This window comes from Arachis stenosperma, chromosome 7 (assembly GCF_014773155.1).
Source record: "Arachis stenosperma cultivar V10309 chromosome 7, arast.V10309.gnm1.PFL2, whole genome shotgun sequence".
NCBI lineage: Eukaryota > Viridiplantae > Streptophyta > Magnoliopsida > Fabales > Fabaceae > Arachis > Arachis stenosperma.
In genome coordinates, this window is record NC_080383.1 from 9,677,307 (window position 1) to 9,695,879 (window position 18,573).

General features: G+C 37.3%; 1 protein-coding gene and 1 non-coding gene across 2 annotated transcripts; one reads left to right on the forward strand and one right to left on the reverse strand.

Annotated features, from left to right (window-relative positions):
* Positions 1 to 7,287: 7,287 nt before the first annotated feature.
* LOC130942514 (small nucleolar RNA R71) lies at positions 7,288 to 7,395 on the forward strand. Its single transcript, XR_009071081.1, has one exon. It is a non-coding gene; the product is annotated as a small nucleolar RNA R71 (small nucleolar RNA).
* A 9,143-nt stretch (positions 7,396 to 16,538) lies between these two features.
* LOC130942087 (MLP-like protein 34) lies at positions 16,539 to 18,250 on the reverse strand. Its single transcript, XM_057870773.1, has 2 exons — positions 17,989 to 18,250; positions 16,539 to 16,974 (listed from the first exon to the last, which is right to left on the reverse strand). Exons 1-2 carry the CDS (start codon positions 18,173 to 18,175, stop codon positions 16,703 to 16,705), a joined length of 459 nt encoding a protein of 152 aa, XP_057726756.1. The 5' UTR covers positions 18,176 to 18,250; the 3' UTR covers positions 16,539 to 16,702.
* Between the last annotated feature and the right edge of the window lie 323 nt (positions 18,251 to 18,573).

The following is an 18,573-nucleotide window of genomic DNA, read 5'->3' on the forward strand; positions in this document are numbered from 1 at the left end:
ATAATGTTGGGAGAAAGAAGTAAAAAGTAATTAAAAAATAACGTGTGATTAGATTTATTTGTTTATTGGTTGTAGTTAGGGGTGTCAAAAATTCCCAAGCAGCGGGGATCCCCGCGGGGACCGCCCCGAACGGGGCCCCGATGACGGGAAATTTTTCCTGCGGGGATGGGGATGGGGGACAAAATTCTCCCGAAGCAGATGCGGGGACCCGAGCGGGGATCCCCGTCCCCGTCCCCGTATTCCCCACAATCCCCGAATATATTAAATTACTTAAATACCCTTAAGAATTTAGTTTTTATTTTGGTTTTTTAGTCATTTCACTTTGCGTATATATATATATATTGAAAAGTGAAAACCCTAATTTCTTCTCTTCCCAAAATCCCAATTCGCACAGAGGCATAGAGGAGCGCCGCGCATCGCGAAACCCTTCTTCACCACAGAGGCATCCACCTTGCTCCAGTGCTCCTCGCGAAACCCATCTTCCCAAAGGCATAGAGCGCCGCGCATTGCAACTCCCTCACCCTGCTCCAGTGCTCTTCGCGAAACCCTTCCTCTCTGCGCCCTTCCTCTGCGTTCTCTCCCTCGTCCCAGCCAGCCACCTCCGACCACCATCGTCACGACCTCCGACCACCATCGTCACCGCACCCCCCCGTGCGCTATATTCCGTTCGCCCTCTTCCGCATCGGTCGGCGCTCTTCTCTTCACCAGCGTCTCTACCTCTTCGGCCATTTCTGTGATTCTGTCTTATCCCTGGTAAGAGTCATTACTCCCATTTTCTTCTTATATTTTGACATTTCACTTTAGGTTTTATGTTTTTTTTGTCTACTGTTGGAACAAACCATTTTTCTGCAACAAATGGAGAAACTCTTTTTAAATGCAGTGTTTGCTTGCTTAAGCATTTTCCTTTCATTGTAAGTTAAATATTATTAACAAAAGGATATTTCTAATAATTTTTATTCTCAGTTTTTATTCATAGGTATGTACAATGAACTAATACTGATACAATGAACGTGTCGTCTTATTACTCTGAAACAAATCGCACTGAATTAGTATACTACAATGAACTAATAATTCTACTACCCCTTTTCATCATGTGGTACGATTATTCATTATTCTGGAAACAATAATTTTTGTACAGAGTATTGGTGCACGAAATTGTGATCATCAATGGCGCCATCAACATGGTACGCTCAATTGCAATCTCAACTCTTTATCACAACTTCGCACAACTAACCAGCAAGTGCACTGGGTCGTCCAAGTAATAAACCTTACGCGAGTAAGGGTCGATCCCACGGAGATTGTTGGTATGAAGCAAGCTATGGTCACCTTGTAAATCTCAGTCAGGCAAATTCAAATGGTTATGGATGATATATGAATAAAGCATAAAGATAGAGATACTTATGTAATTCATTGGTGAGAATTTCAGATAAGCGAATGGAGATGCTTTGTCCCTTCCGTCTCTCTGCTTTCCTACTGTCTTCATCCAATCCTTCTTACTCCTTTCCATGGCAAGCTGTATGTTAGGCATCACCGTTGTCAGTGGCTACAGTCCCGTCCTCTCAGTGAAAATGTTCAACGCACCCTGTCACGGCACGGCTAATCATCTGTCGGTTCTCAATCAGGTTGGAATAGAATCCATTGATTCTTTTGCGTTTGTCACTAACGCCCAGCCTTCAGGAGTTTGAAGCTCGTCACAGTCATTCAATCATTGAATCCTACTCAGAATACCACAGACAAGGTTTAGACCTTCCAGATTCTCTTGAATGCCGCCATCAATTCTAGCTTATACCACGAAGATTCCGATTAAGGAGTCCAAGAGATAAACATTCAAGCCTTGTTTGCTTGTAAAACAGGAGTGGTTGTCAGGCACGCGTTCATAAGTGAGAATGATGATGAGCGTCACATAATCATCACATTCATCATGTTCTTAGGTACGAATGAATATCTTAGAATAAGAACAAGCTGAATTGAATAGAAGAACAATAGTAATTGCATTAATACTCGAGGTACAGCAGAGCTCCACACCTTAATCTATGGTGTGTAGAAACTCCACCGTTGAAAATACATAAGAACAAGGTCTAGGCATGGCCGAATGGCCAGCCTCCCAATACATGATCAAAAGACTCAAAATGATCAAGGATCCAAAGATTCAAAGATCTCAAGATGAAAATACAATAGTAAAAGGTCCTATTTGTAGAGAACTAGTAGCCTAGGGTTTACAGAAATGAGTAAATGACATAAAAATCCACTTCCGGGCCCACTTGGTGTGTGCTTGGGCTGAGCATTGAAGAATTTTCGTGTAGAGACTTCTCTTGGAGTTAAACGCCAGCTTTTGTGCTAGTTTGGGCGTTTAACTCCCATTCTTGTGCCAGTTCCGGCGTTTAACGCCGGGCAGTTTTGAGCTGATTTGGAACGCCGGTTTGGGCCATCAAATCTCGGGCAAAGTATGGACTATTATACATTGCTGGAAAGCCCAGGATGTCTACTTTCCAACGCCGTTGAGAGCGCGCCAATTGGGCTTCTGTAGCTCCAGAAAATTCACTTCGAGTGCAGGGAGGTCAGAATCCAATAGCATCTGCAGTCCTTTTCAGTCTCTGAATCAGATTTTTGCTCAGGTCCCTCAATTTCAGCCAGAAAATACCTAAAATCACAGAAAAACATACAAACTCATAGTAAAGTCCAGAAAAGTGAATTTTAACTAAAAAATAATAAAAATATAATAAAAACTAACTAAAACATACTAAAAACATACTAAAAATAATGCCAAAAAGCGTACAAATTATCCGCTCATCACAACACCAAACTTAAATTGTTGCTTGTCCCCAAGCAACTGAAAATCAAATAAGATAAAGAGAAGAGAATATGCAATAAATTCCAAAAACATCTATGAAGATCAGTATTAATTAGATGAGCGGGGCTTTTAGCTTTTTGCCTCTGAACAGTTTTGGCATCTCACTCTATCCTTTGAAATTCAGAATGATTGGTTTCTATAGGAACTCAGAATCCAGATAGTGTTATTGATTCTCCTAGTTAAGTATGATGATTCTTGAACACAGCTACTTTATGAGTCTTGGCCGTGACCCAAAGCACTCTGTCTTCCAGTATTACCACCGGATACATACATGCCACAGATACATAATTGGGTGAACCTTTTCAGATTGTGACTCAGCTTTGCTAGAGTCCCCAATTAGAGGTGTCCAGGGTTCTTAAGCACACTCTTTTTGCCTTGGATCACAACTTTATTTCTTTCTTTTTCTTTCTTTTTCTTTTTCTCCCCTTTTTTTCGTTTTTTGTTTTTTTTTTTTTTTTGCTTCTTCTCTCTCTTTTTTTTTGTATTCACTGCTTTTTCTTGCTTCAAGAATCATTTTTATGATTTTTCAGATCCTCAGTAACATGTCCCCTTTTTCATCATTCTTTCAAGAGCCAACCATTCATGAACAACAAATTCAAAAGACATATGCACTATTTAAGCATACATTCAGAAAACAAAAGTATTGCCACCACATCAAAATAATTAATCTGTTATAAAATTTAAAATTCATGCAATTCTTCTCTTTTTTTAAGAACATTTTTCATTTAAGAGAGGTGATGGATTCATAGGACATTCATAACTTTAAGGCATAGACACTAAGATACTAATGATCACAAGACACAAACATAGATAAACATAAGCATGATTTTTCGAAAAACAGAAAAATAAAGAACAAGGAAATTAAAGAACGGGTCCACCTTAGTAATGGCGGCTTGTTCTTCCTCTTGAAAATCTTAGGGAGTGCTTGAGCTCCTTAATGTCTCTTCTTTGTCTTTGTTGCTCCTCTCTCATGATTCTTTGATCTTCTCTAATTTCATGGAGGAGGATGGAATGTTCTTGGTGCTCCACCCTTAGTTGTCCCATGTTGGAACTCAATTCTCCTAGGGAGGTGTTGATTTGCTCCCAATAGTTTTGTGGAGGAAAGTGCATCCCTTGAGGCATCTCAGGGATTTCATGATGAGTGGGATCTCTTGTTTGCTCCATCCTTTTCTTAGTGATGGGCTTGTCCTCATCAATGGGGATGTCTCCCTCTATGTCAACTCCAACTGAATAACAGAGGTGACAAATGAGATGAGAAAAGGCTAACCTTGCCAAGGTAGAGGACTTGTCCGCCACCTTATAAAGTTCTTGGGCTATAACCTCATGAACTTCTACTTCTTCTCCAATCATGATGCTATGAATCATGATGGCCCGGTCTAGAGTAACTTCAGACCGGTTGCTAGTGGGAATGATTGAGCGTTGGATAAACTCCAACCATCCCCTAGCTACGGGCTTGAGGTCATGCCTTCTCAATTGAACCGGCTTCCCTCTTGAATCTCTCTTCCATTGGGCGCCCTCTTCACAAATGACTGTGAGGACTTGGTCCAACCTTTGATCAAAGTTGACCCTTCTAGTGTAAGGGTGTTCATCTCCTTGCATCATGAGCAAGTTGAATGCCAACCTTACATTTTCCGAACTAAAATCTAAGTATTTACCTCGAACCATTGTAAGCCAATTCTTTGGGTTCGGATTCACACTTTGATCATGGTTCTTGGTGATCCATGCATTGGCATAGAACTCTTGAACCATTAAGATTCCGACTTGTTGAATGGGGTTGGTAAGAACTTCCCAACCTCTTCTTTGAATCTCATGTCGGATCTACGGATATTCACTCTTTTTGAGTTTGAAAGGGACCTCGGGGATCACCTTCTTCAAGGCCACAACTTCATAGAAGTGGTCTTGATGCACCCTTGAGATGAATCTCTCCATCTCCCATGACTCGGAGGTGAAAGCTTTTGCCTTCCCTTTCCTCTTTCTAGAGGTTTCTCCGGCCTTGGATGCCATAAATGGTTATGGAAAAACAAAAAGCAATGCTTTTACCACACCAAAATTAAAAGGTTTTCTCGTCCTCGAGCAAAAGAAGAAAGAAGAGAGTAGAAGAAGAAGAAATAGAGGAGATGGAGATGGCTTTTTGGTTCGGCTAAAGGGGGAGAAGTAGTGTTTAGGGTGTGTGAAAATGAAGGAGTGAAGATGGGTTTATATAGGGATGGAGGATTTTTGGGGAAGAGATGTTGAGGTGATTGGTGAATGGGTGAAGAAGAGAGAGAGTGGTGGGGTAGGTGGGAATCCTATGGGGTCCACAGATCCTGAGGTGTCAAGGAAAAGTCATCCCTGCACCAAGTGGCGAGCAAAAATGCTCTTCATGCCAATTCTGGCGTTAAACGCCGGGCTGGTGCCCATTTCTGGCGTTTAACGCCAACTTCTTGCCCTTTCCTGGCGTTTAACGCCAGTCTGGTGCCCCTTTCTGGCGTTAAACGCCCAGAATGGTGCCAGACTGGGCGTTAAACGCCCATTTGCTGCCCTTACTGGCGTTTAAACGCCAGCAAGGTCTTCCTCCAGGGTGTGCTATTTTTCTTTCTGTTTTTCATTCTGTTTTTGCTTTTTCAATTGATTTTGTGACTTCTCATGATCATCAACCTACAGAAAACATAAAATAACAAGGGAAAATAGATAAATATAACATTGGGTTGCCTCCCAACAAGCGCTTCTTTAATGTCAATAGCTTGACAGAGGGCTCCCATGGAGCCTCACAGATACTCAGAGCAATGTTGGAACCTCCCAACACCAAACTTAGAGTTTGAATATGGGGGTTCAACACCAAACTTGGAGGTTGGTTGTGGCCTCCCAACACCAAACTTAGAGTTTGACAGTGGGGGCTCTGTTTGACTCTGTTTTGAGAGAAGCTCTTCATGCTTCCTCTCCATGGTGATAGAGGGATATCCTTGAGCCTTAAACACAAAAGATTCTTCATTCACTTGAATGATCAATTCTTCTCTGTCCACATCAATCACAGCCTTTGCTGTGGCTAGGAAGGGTCTGCCAAGGATGATGGATTCATCCATGCACTTCCCAGTCTCTAGGACTATGAAATCAGCAAGGATGTAATGGTCTTCAACCTTTACCAAAACATCCTCTACAAGTCCATAAGCTTGTTTTCTTGAATTGTCTGCCATCTCTAGTGAGATTCTTGCAGCTTGCACCTCAAAGATCCCTAGCTTCTCCATTACAGAGAGAGGCATGAGGTTTACACTTGACCCTAGGTCACACAGAGCCTTCTTAAAGGTCATGGTGCCTATGCTACAAGGTATTGAAAACTTTCCAGGGTCTTGTCTCTTTTGAGGTAATTTCTGCCTAGACAAGTCATCCAGTTCCTTGGTGAGCAAAGGGGATTCATCCTCCCAAGTCTCATTACCAAATAACCTGTCATTTAGCTTCATGATTGCTCCAAGGTATTTAGCAACTTGCTCTTCAGTGACATACTCATCCTCTTCAGAGGAAGAATACTCATCAGAGCTCATGAATGGCAGAAGTAAATCCAATGGAATTTCTATGGTCTCGGTGTGAGCCTCAGATTCCCATGGTTCCTCATTAGGAAACTCATTGGAGGCCAGTGGACGCCCATTGAGGTCATCCTCAGTGGCGTTCACTACCTCTTCCTCCTCTCCAAATTTGGCCATGTTGATGGCCTTGCACTCTACTTGTGGATTCTCTTCTGTATTGCTTGGAAGAGTACTAGGAGGGAGTTCAGTAACTTTCTTACTCAGCTGTCCCACTTGTGCCTCCAAATTCCTAATGGAGGACCTTGTTTCAGTCATAAAACTTTGAGTGGTTTTGATTAGATCAGAGACCATTGTTGCTAAGTCAGAGTGGCTCTGCTTAGAACTCTCTGTCTGTTACTGAGAAGATGATGGAAAAGGTTTGCCATTGCTAAACCTGTTTCTTCCACCATTATTATTGTTGAAACCTTGTTGAGGTCTCTGTTGATCCTTCCATGAGAGATTTGGATAATTTCTCCATGAAGAATTATAGGTGTTTCCATAGGGTTCTCCCGTGTAATTCACTTCTTCCATTGAACGGTTCTCAGGATCATAAGCTTCTTCTTCAGATGAAGCATCCTTAGTACTGCCTGGTGCATTTTGCATTCCAGCCAGACTTTGAGAAATCAAATTGACTTGCTGAGTCAATATTTTGTTCTGAGCCAATATGGCATTCAGAGTATCAATCTCAAGAACTCCTTTCTTCTGATTTGTCCCATTGTTCACAGGATTCCTTTCAGAAGTGTACATGAATTGGTTATTTGCAACCATTTCAATTAGTTCTTGAGCTTCTGTAGGCGTCTTCTTCAGATGAAGAGATCCTCCAGCAGAGCTATCCAAAGACATCTTGGACAGTTTAGACAGACCATCATAGAAAATACCTATGATGCTCCATTTAGAAAGCATATCAGAGGGACACTTTCTGATCAATTGTTTGTATCTTTCCCAAGCTTCATAGAGGGATTCTCCTTCCTTCTGTCTGAAGGTTTGGACTTCCACTCTAAGCTTACTCAATTTTTGAGGTGGAAAGAACTTTGCCAAGAAGGCATTGACTAGCTTTTCCCAAGAGTTCAGGCTTTTTTTAGGTTGTGAGTCCAACCATATCCTAGCTCTGTCTCTTACAGCAAAAGGGAATAGCATAAGTCTGTAGACCTCATGGTCAACCCCATTAGTCTTGACAGTGTCACAGATCTGCAAGAATTCAGCTAAAAACTGATGAGGATCTTCCAATGGAAGTCCATGGAACTTGTAATTCTGTTGCATTAGAGAAACTAATTGAGGCTTAAGCTCAAAGTTGTTTGCTCCAATGGCAGGGATAGAGATGCTTCTCCCATAGAAGTCGGGAGTAGGTGTAGTAAAGTCACCCAGCACCTTCCTTGCATTGTTGGCATTGTTGTTATTTTCGGCTGCCATGGGTTCTTCTTCCTTGAAGATTTCTGTTAGGTCCTCTACAGAGAGTTGTGCCTTAGCTTTTCTTAGATTTCGCTTCAAGGTCCTTTCAGGTTCAGGGTCAGCCTCAACAAGAATGCTTTTGTCTTTGCTCCTGCTCATATGAAAGAGAAGAGAACAAGAAAATATGGAATCCTCTATGTCACAGTATAGAGATTCCTTGAGGTGTCAGAGGAAAAGAAAAATAGAAGGAAGAAGTAGAGAATTTGAACTTATCAAGAGAGATGGAGTTCGAATTGTTCATTAAGGAGGAGTGTGATGAGCGGATAATTTATACGCTTTTTGGCATTGTTTTTAGGTAGTTTTCAGTAAGTTCAAGCTACTTTTAGGGATGTTTTCATTAGTTTTTATGTTAAATTCACATTTCTGGACTTTACTATGAGTTTGTGTGTTTTTCTGTGATTTCAGGTAAATTCTGACTGAAATTGAGGGATTTGAGCAAAACTCTGAAAAAGGCTGACAAAAGGACTGCTGATGCTGTTGGATTCTGACCTCCCTGCACTCGAAATGGATTTTCTGGAGCTACAGAACTCCAATTGGCGCGCTCTCAACGGCGTTGGAAAGTAGACATTCAGGGCTTTCCAGCAATATATAATAGTCCATACTTTATTCGAAGAATGACGACGTAACTTGGCGTTGAACGCCAGGTTCATGCTGCTGTCTGGAGTTAAACGCCAGAAAAACGTCATGATCCGGAGTTGAACGCCCAAAACACGTCATAACTCAAAGTTCAACTCCAAGAGAAGCCTCAGCTCGTGGATTGATCAAGCTCAGCCCAAACATACACCAAGTGGGCCCCGGAAGTGGATTTATGCATCATTTACTTACTCATGTAAACCCTAGTAGCTAGTCTAGTATATATAGGACATTTATCTATTGTATTAGACATCTTTTGACCACTTTAAGTCTTTTAATCATTCGGTCACTTGATCATAGAGAGGGCCGGCCATTCGGCCATGCCTGAACCTCTTTCACTTATGTATTTTCAACGGTGGAGTTTCTACACACCATAGATTAAGGGTGTGGAGCTCTGTTGTACCTCAAGTATTAATGAAGTTCTATTTTCTTTTATTCAAATCTCTCTTATTCTTATTTCAAGATATTCATTCGTACCCAAGAACATGATGAATGTGATGATTAAATAACCATCATTCTCATTCTCACTTATGAACGCGCGTGATTGACAACCACTTCCGTTCTACATGCAATCGAGCTTGAATGTGTATCTCTTAGATTCCCCAATAGAATCTTCGTGGTATAAGCTAGATAGATGGCGGCATTTATGAGGATCCGGAAAGTCCAACCTTGTCTGTGGTGTTCCGAGTAGGATCCTGGGAATCCGGAAAGTCTAACCTTGTCTGTGGTATTCCGAGTAGGATTCCGGTAATGAATGACTGTGACGTGCTTCAAACTTGCAAGTGCTGGGCGTTAGTGACAGACGCAAAAGAATCAAGAGATTCTATTCCAGTAGGAGCGGGAACCAACCAGTGATTAGCCGTACTGTGACAGAGTGCGTGAGCATTAGTTTTCACTGCGAGGATGGGATGTAGTCATCAACCATGGGTGATGCCTCCAGACGATTAGCCGTGCGATTGACAACCGCATAGGATCATTTTCCCGAGAGGATTGAAAGTAGCCACCGCTGATGGTGAACCCCTATACAAAGCTTGCCATGGAAAGGAGTAAGAAGGATTGAGTTGAAGCAGTAGGAAGGCAGGCGTCCTTGAGCTATACAGCATCTCCATGCACTTATCTGAAATTCTCACCAATGAATCTGCATAAGTATTCTATCCCTTTTATTATTCTTTTTTTTATTTATTATTTATTCCAATAATCACAATTACCCTTTAATCTGCCTAACTGAGATCTACAAGGTGACCATAGCTTGCTTCATACCAACAATCTCTGTGGATTCGACCCTTACTCACGTAAGGTTTATTACTTGGACGACCCAGTACACTTGCTGGTTAGTTGAACGGAGTTGTGAAACCTCAGCTGTTGCCCCTTAGAAGCCTTCATCTCAAAATAATTAGAACATGGATCACAATTTCGTCCACCAGAGTGTTAGTCCATAAATAGAAGGATGTGAGAACATGGGAAGAAATTTTCGAAAATTAAGTAAAAGATTTTAAAAACATTTTGAAAAACACTAATTGATTTTCGAAAACCAAGAGTGGAAAAGAAATCAAGTGATTTTTGAAAAAGATTTTGAAATTAGAAATCAAAAAGATATGATTGAAAACTATTTTGAAAAAGATGTGATTAAAAAGATATGATTGAAAAGTTATGGTTTTAAAAAGATGTGATTGAGAAGATATGATTTGAAAAAGATTTGATTTTGAAAAACTTGAAAAAAATTTGCATTAAAAACAGAATCTTCCCTCTTGTGCCATCCTAGCGTTAAACGCCCAGAATGGTGTACATTCTGGCGTTTAACGCCCAAAGCACTACCCTTTTGGGCGTTAAACGCCCAGCCAGGCACCCTGGCTGGCGTTTAAACGCCAGTTTGCCTTCTTCACTGGGCGTTTTGAACACCCAGCTTTTTCTGTGTAATTCCTCTGCTGTATGTTCTGAATCTTCAATTCTCTGTATTATTGACTTGAAAGATACAAATTAAAATTTTTTTTTGGATTTCTAATAATGAGGAATAATCAAAATGCAACTAAAATCAAATAACAATGCATGCAAGACACCAAACTTAGCAGTTTGTATACTACTGACACTAACAAAATGAGAATGCATATGAGAAATAACAAAACACTCAAGACAAGAGAATTCAAAGATCAGAACAAGGAAATCATCAAGAACATCTTGAAGATCACTTAAGACACATGAATGAATGCAAGAAGAACATAAACATGCAATTGACACCAAAATTAAAATGAGACACTAGACTCAAACAATAAACATACAATATTTTTGGTTTTTATGATTTTGTATTTTTTTTTGTTTTTTCGAAAATTAAGTGGAGAAGGAAATAAAGATATCAAAATTCTTAATGAGAATTCCAGGAATCATGCAATGTTAGTCTAAAGCTTTAGTCTAAAGAAATTAGACATGGCTAGCCAAGCTTCAGCAGGACATTGCATTCAAGAGCTAAATTGATGAGGATCAATCAGCTTTGGTGATGATAAGAACATCACCTTGAAACACTAGAATTCATCCTTAAGAACTCTGAAGCCTAATCTAAACAACAAGATGAACCGTCAGTTGTCCAAACTCAACAATCCCCGAAAACGGCGCCAAAAACTTGGTGCACGAAATTGTGATCATCAATGGCGCCATCAATATGGTACGCTCAATTGCAATCTCAACTCTTTATCACAACTTCGCACAACTAACCAGCAAGTGCACTGGGTCGTCCAAGTAATAAACCTTACGCGAGTAAGGGTCGATCCCACGGAGATTGTTGGTATGAAGCAAGCTATGGTCATCTTGTAAATCTCAGTCAGGCAGATTCAAATGGTTATGGATGATATATGAATAAAGCATAAAGATAGAGATACTTATGTAATTCATTGGTGAGAATTTCAGATAATCGAATGGAGATGCTTTGTCCCTTCCGTCTCTCTGCTTTCCTACTGTCTTCATCCAATCCTTCTTACTCCTTTCCATGGCAAGTTGTATGTTGGGCATCACCGTTGTCAGTGGCTACAATCCCGTCCTCTCAATGAAAATGTTCAACGCACCCTGTCACGGCACGGCTAATCATCTGTCGGTTCTCAATCAGGTTGGAATAGAATCCATTGATTCTTTTGCGTCTGTCACTAACGCCCAGCCTTCAGGAGTTTGAAGCTCGTCACAGTCATTCAATCATTGAATCCTACTCAGAATACCACAGACAAGGTTTAGACCTTCCGGATTCTCTTGAATGCCGCCATCAATTCTAGCTTATACCACGAAGATTCCGATGAAGGAGTCCAAGAGATAAACATTCAAGCCTTGTTTGCTTGTAGAACGGGAGTGGTTGTCAGGCACGCGTTCATAAGTGAGAATGATGATGAGCGTCACATAATCATCACATTCATTATGTTCTTGGGTACGAATAAATATCTTAGAATAAGAACAAGCTGAATTGAATAGAAGAACAATAGTAATTGCATTAATACTCGAGGTACAGCAGGGCTCCACACCTTAATCTATCGTGTGTAGAAACTCCACCGTTGAAAATACATAAGAACAAGGTCTAGGCATGGCCGAATGGCTAGCCTCCCAATACATGATCAAAAGACTCAAAATGATCAAGGATCCAAAGATTCAAAGATCTCAAGATGAAAATACAATAGTAAAAGGTCCTATTTTTAGAGAACTAGTAGCCTAGGGTTTACAGAAATGAGTAAATGACATAAAAATTCACTTGCGGGCCCACTTGGTGTGTGCTTGGGCTGAGCATTGAAGAATTTTCGTGTAGAGACTTCTCTTGGAGTTAAATGCCAGTTTTTGTGCCAGTTTGGGCGTTTAACTCCCATTCTTGTGCCAGCTCCGGCGTTTAACGCTGGGCAGTTTTGAGCTGATTTGGAACGCCGGTTTGGGCCATCAAAACTCGGGTAAAGTATGGACTATTATACATTGCTGGAAAGCCCAGGATGTCTACTTTCCAACACCGTTGAGAGCGCCAATTGGGCTTCTGTAGCTCCAAAAAATCCACTTCGAGTGCAGGGAGGTCAGAATCCAACAGCATCTGCAGTCCTTTTCAGTCTCTGAATCAGATTTTTGCTCAGGTCCCTCAATTTCAGCCAGAAAATACCTGAAATCACAGAAAAACACACAAACTCATAGTAAAGTCCAGAAAAGTGAATTTTAACTAAAAACTAATAAAAATATAATAAAAACTAACTAAAACATACTAAAAACATACTAAAAACAATGCCAAAAAGCGTACAAATTATCCGCTCATCAAGTATACTGGCATATATAATTCAAATTAAACATATGTACAAAATTCATTAGTTAGAAATGGTCAGAATTGAGTCTGTCAATTGTGGTTAAATAAATCAGGAATTCTGTGGCAACTTTTAGCATTGATGGTAGGAGCTGAAGTAAAGTATGCAGCTAGCATTTCATTATCCATTCCCTAAACACATTCATGCATGGTTATATATATATATGGTGATCCAAATGCATTATTCAATATTCCCAATGCAGTTATATATATATAAAACCTACTTTCCCTCAAATCAAGTTCTGTAGTCCACTGTTGTATGTAGTCCAATTTCATTAACTAATCCATCAACTAGAATTCTTGACCAGTTAATGATTTTGTTAATTTATTTTGACTATACCACTTGTTTAGTTATTATTTCATCATCATCATCATCACAAGCTTCATTCTGCTATGCTACTTGTTTAGTTATTATTTCATCTATTTTCTTATTAGATTCTATCTATCAGTCTTTAGCTATGTTGTACAAATTATTATTATGTATAAAATTTTAATTTGATACTGTTTTGCTAGTTTTGGTTTTCTAGTCATTTAACTTGAGTCTTGTCTTTTTCAATTGTTCTTTTGCTATTTCTGTTTTTTATATATCTTTGTTTCTTGTTAATTTATTTCTAATTCTATAATTTAATTTATTAATAATTCTGAGTTGATTTTGAGCTGCTGGATTTAATTTATTTTGGCTTGTTTTAATTTATTGTTTATGTATTTATTTTTAATTTAATATTTCTGTATTAAAAATTACTGTATAGGATGGATAGCTTTAGCTCAACTCCTATTGAAAATAATAATGAGATAGAACCAACTCAAGATGATGAGGGTCAAGCAATTGAAGCACATATTCAAGGAACACAAGAGGAAGGACACGAAGAAACACAAGAGGGAGGACAAGAAGTTAGCCAAGAAGTGCAAAACAGTCCTAACAAAAAAAGGATTAACTTCTGAGGCTTGGAAACATTTTAGGAGGGAGAAAATAGATGGAAAGTGGAAGGCAATATGTAAATATTGCGAAAGAAATATTGGAGGTGACACGAAGCAAGAAACTAAGCACTTGAATGATCACATTAGAATTTGCCCGATTCGTACTGTTAGGGGACCAAAGCAGTCAATACTAAAAACAGTGCAACAATCATCAGGTTCTACAGGAACGGAAAGGCCAATGGATTCACTTTTGGTTGGAAACTTCACATTTAGTCAAGAGGCAGCACGACGAGCACTCACAAAATAGGTTATTAGGGATGAACACCCTATGTCATTTGTTGAGCAAGTGGGTTTTCATGTGTTTATGGCTGAGACTCAACCTTTGTTCAAATTTTATACAAGAAATACATTGAGAAATGATGTTTAGAAGATGTATGAAGCTGAAAAGGCAAAGCTTCTAAAATTGTTGGGAAAAAATTCAAGCCGCATTGCTATAACTACTGACATGTGGAGTGCTGATTGTCAAAACAAAGGCTATATGGCGATTACGGCTCACTTTATTGATGATGATTGGAACTTGCAATGTCGACTTATAAGGTATTATTTATGCTTTTAGCATCTTTTAAATATTTGATTTTTTAATGTCATGATTGTTTATTATATTTACATTATTCTAGGTTTGCATATGTGCCTGCACCTCATATTGCTGAAGTTCTTAGTGATGCTTTGGTGAATTTCTTGTATGATTGGAACATAGATAGAAAATTATCAACTTTAACGGTTGATAATTGTAGTACAAATAATGCCATGATTCATCTTCTGCTTGATAAGATTTCACCATCTAACTTTGTTAAGAGAGGGGAATTTTTTCACATGCGTTGTTGTGCTCACATTGTTAATCTGATTGTGAAAGATGGCATGAATGCAATATATGGTTCTATTGAAAAAATCAGAGATAGTGTTTCTTTTTGGGTTGCAACACAGAAGAGGGAAGAAAAATTTGTAGAGACTTGTAGGCAATTGAATATTAATTATAGGAGAAAGCTTGCACTTGATTGTAGAACTAGATGGAATTCAACTTATCTAATGCTTGCTTCTGCTTTGCCATATAGAGAAATTTTTGAGCGTTTAAGACACCGTGAATTTCTGTATAAAGTTGTACCATCTGATGATGAGTGGGAAATGGCAAATGAACTTGTTGATAAATTAGAAGTCTTTTATAGTGTGACTAAATTATTCTCTGGCACTTTATATCCAACGACAAATCTGTACTTTCCCAAGGTGTGTGAAATGAGATTGACATTGAATGAGTGGTTGTGTAGTTCAAACGAGATAGTTCATAGAATGGCAACAAATATGATTAGTAAGTTTGAAAAGTATTGGGATCAAATTAATGAAGTCATGGCTGTGGGAACTATCTTAGACCCTAGGTATAAGATGAAGTTATTGAAATTTTTTTCCCTAAAATATATGGATCTCAAAGTGAGAATCATCTGAGCAAGGTGAAGAAAATGATGGAAGAATTAGTATGTGAATATCAACTTAAGGCTAGGGTTAAAAGAAGAGCAACAAATGATGATAATTCAGCTTCTACTTTGAATGTTGGACATGATGAAGGATCTTCAAAGAGAAAATTTAACTCTATCTATTTGCAATTTTTGGAAGATACATCTGAAGACTGCGCCACGAAAACTGAGTTGGATTTCTATTTGGAAGAGAGTGTTATGGTAGATAAAACAAATTTGGAAAAATTTGATATTTTGGCCTACTGGAAAAATATTGGAGTGAAATATCCAACTTTACAAAAGATTGCAAGAGATTTTTTAGCCATTCCTATTTCTACTGTTGCCTCAGAGTCTGCTTTTAGCACCGGTGGTCGAGTTATACATCCACATCGTAATAAATTGGATTGTAAACTTGTTGAGGCGTTAATTTGCACTCAGCACTGGATACACTCTTCAGGTAAAAGTACTAAAAACTCAAATTTTATTTCGTATTAAAATTCAATTTCTTGTTAAATTTAACTCTTGTAAATTGTTGGTTGATATAATATAGATAAATCAGGGTCGAAAATTCCAATTCCTTGTGACTATGTGATGGATATGGGGATTTAGGAGTTTAGGTAATTATTTTTTTATTATGTCAAATTCATATTAAATATATGATATTCTTGTTTATGATGTATGTTAACATATTTATATTTGTGTTGTATTTTAACAGAGAACATGGAGTTGTTTGTTGGAAGTTGAAGACTTTATTTTATGGCTTTTTTTTAAGAATGGAAGTTGTATTTTAAAATTTCGTTTTATGGATTATGATTTCTTATTTTATATTTCTTGATTTGTAAGTTGTAATCTTGGATAAGATATGTATGTTTGTGTGTTGTAATAATGTTTTTTTTGTTTTTTTTTATATTTTTTTTAATTTTTATTGTAATTTTCATATAAATATTCACCATAAAGAGATGGGAAATGGGGACCCGCGGAGAACACGAAGAACGCGAAAAATGGGGATGGGGACAATTATCTCTTCACGGCGGGGATCGAGGCGGGGACGGAGACAAAATCTGAGGGCGGGGACGGGGAGCAGGGAGGCATCCCCCGCTCCCGCCCTCGCCCCGCCCCATTAACATCCCTAATTGTAGTTAGCTAATTTTTATTGGCTCCCTAACCAGCTTGTTATATACGTCAAGTCTAACTTATAAGCAATCTTATGTTATTATTGTCATGAGATGCTAATACTAAATTTTATTTTAGAAAATTAAAACAGATATGATCAATGTATAGTTGAATGTTGAGATTTGGCAAAAATAAACAATAAATAAATAAATAAAACACACGGATATCAAATAATTTATAGAGAAACATCCCACTTATTATATATTACACAACCACACAACACACTCACAGAGAAATCATTGGCACACAAATAATATTAACCACAAGCTATATTTTATAAGTTGTTGAGATTCTTCTTCATAAATAGCTGTTGGATGCAGCTATCTATCTATGCCTTGAGAAGATGAGAATCAAATTCTTTAGCATTCTTGTCAAATAACTCCATGAATCCATATGGAGCTTCAACATTCTCATTGATTTTCTCGTATTCAATAGTGAATTTAGCTGAGGCACCACCATCACTCTTCTCAAACACTTGAAGAAACAACTTAAAGACTTTATAGTTCTTACTTATATCTCCATCGAAAAGGTTGTATCTAATTGACTTGTTCTCCTTGTCAATAGCTTCAATTTTCCCCTTAAACTTAATTGGCTTGCCATCTATTTTTTGTCACAATAATCAATTAAAATAAACAATAAATAAAAAATGTATATATTAATTTATATAAAAATATTCATTTGGAGGTTGATTAAATTAGGTTAAATTATTCTATTAGTCATTATAATTCATCAAATTTATAATTGACTATATACACTTTAAATTTGTATTCGTATCCCTTGTTGTTAAAAAAATCACTACAACAATATAAATTATTTTTTAGGATTATATGTGTAAAAAAAGAATTAAAATTTCTCAAAAAAAAAAAAAACAAAATTTGACACCATTTTAAATATGAAAATATGTTAATAAAAGTTTTTGTCAAAAATAGTATTTTTAACATATAAGTAATTGTGAAAAAAGTTTAAATCTTATTTTGATAAATATTGGCTGTCAAAAATAATGTTAGAAAAAATTGAGAATATATTTTCTGTGATACTTATTAATCGTAAAAAATAATATTTATTTTGACACTTATTGACCATAAAATATTCTCAACAAAAATTTTTAACAAAGAATGAGATGAGATATTGAAACTGAAGAATAAATTGAGATTTTGAAGATAAAAAATGAGTAATATGATCCCAAACTGAGAGCAGTGTAATGTCAAAATTGACAGAGCCTAAAAAAAAAGAGAAATGGTGGGAGTAAATTGAAAATAAATGAGTGTCAAAATTGAAAAGTAATTTTCTACAGTCAAATTATTTATCAAGAAAATATAGAAAATTTGACATTTGTGATATTTGTTAAAAAATATATATTAATTTTGATATTTAATTATAGTGTTAAAAAACAAAGTGTTAAAATAGTTCTCTTTTCTTGTAGTGAATTTTTGTAAGATGAATGAAAATATTTTTGTAATATTTACTATCAAAATAGAAGTGATGGAACTAATTATAAATAAATTTAAAATATGTATAGAGACCCAATTAAAAATATTTAAAATATAAAAATCTAATTATAAGTTTAAAAAATTTATAAGAACTAACTCACTTATTTAACCATGAAATTATTACCTACGAGAAGAGTCCAATTCTTAACCGAATGAGGGACATGCCAGTTATCACCTTCATGCAAGTTGGCTTCAAGGATTCTTTCACAAATGTTTTGAAACTTGTGGGATTGAGTTATAAAGAGGTTGAAGTACTTTGCAGCTGGTGTTTGGACCGTAACTTCAATACTAAGTTTACCACTTAGCGCCATGTCTACTCGAGAAAGAAGCCAAAAGTATTTGTGAAGCAAGAAAAGTATGTAAATGAGAGATGGATAAACATATTCTGCCTTATAGAGCCTTATTATATAGAAAGAATATAGATTCTGATCTAATCTAGTTAATAACGAGGCATGAAGTCACGCAGTTAGGTTATAAATCGTTTTCTAAAATAATTTAGTATAGGTCATTTCTTTAATATTCATGTTTTATAAAATTTAAAATTTGGTATGACTGAGAATACTAAAATGGATGATCAATATCTATACACAGTTCTGAAAATCAAATTAGACATAGAACTGATGGAGTTAGAAGTTTAAAAATTTAATTAGAATTTAATCGGAATTGAATCAAATATAATAAAATAATATATTTTTGCATGCATATATTA

Bases quoted from the DNA above. Each gene is read 5' to 3' on its own strand.
- LOC130942087 (XM_057870773.1), bottom strand. From the start codon at position 18,175: ATGGCGCTAAGTGGTAAACTTAGTATTGAAGTTACGGTCCAAACACCA. The intron at 16,975-17,988 runs GTAATAATTTCA...GACAAAAAATAG, and splicing joins GAATTGGACTCTTCTCGTAG to ATGGCAAGCCAATTAAGTTT.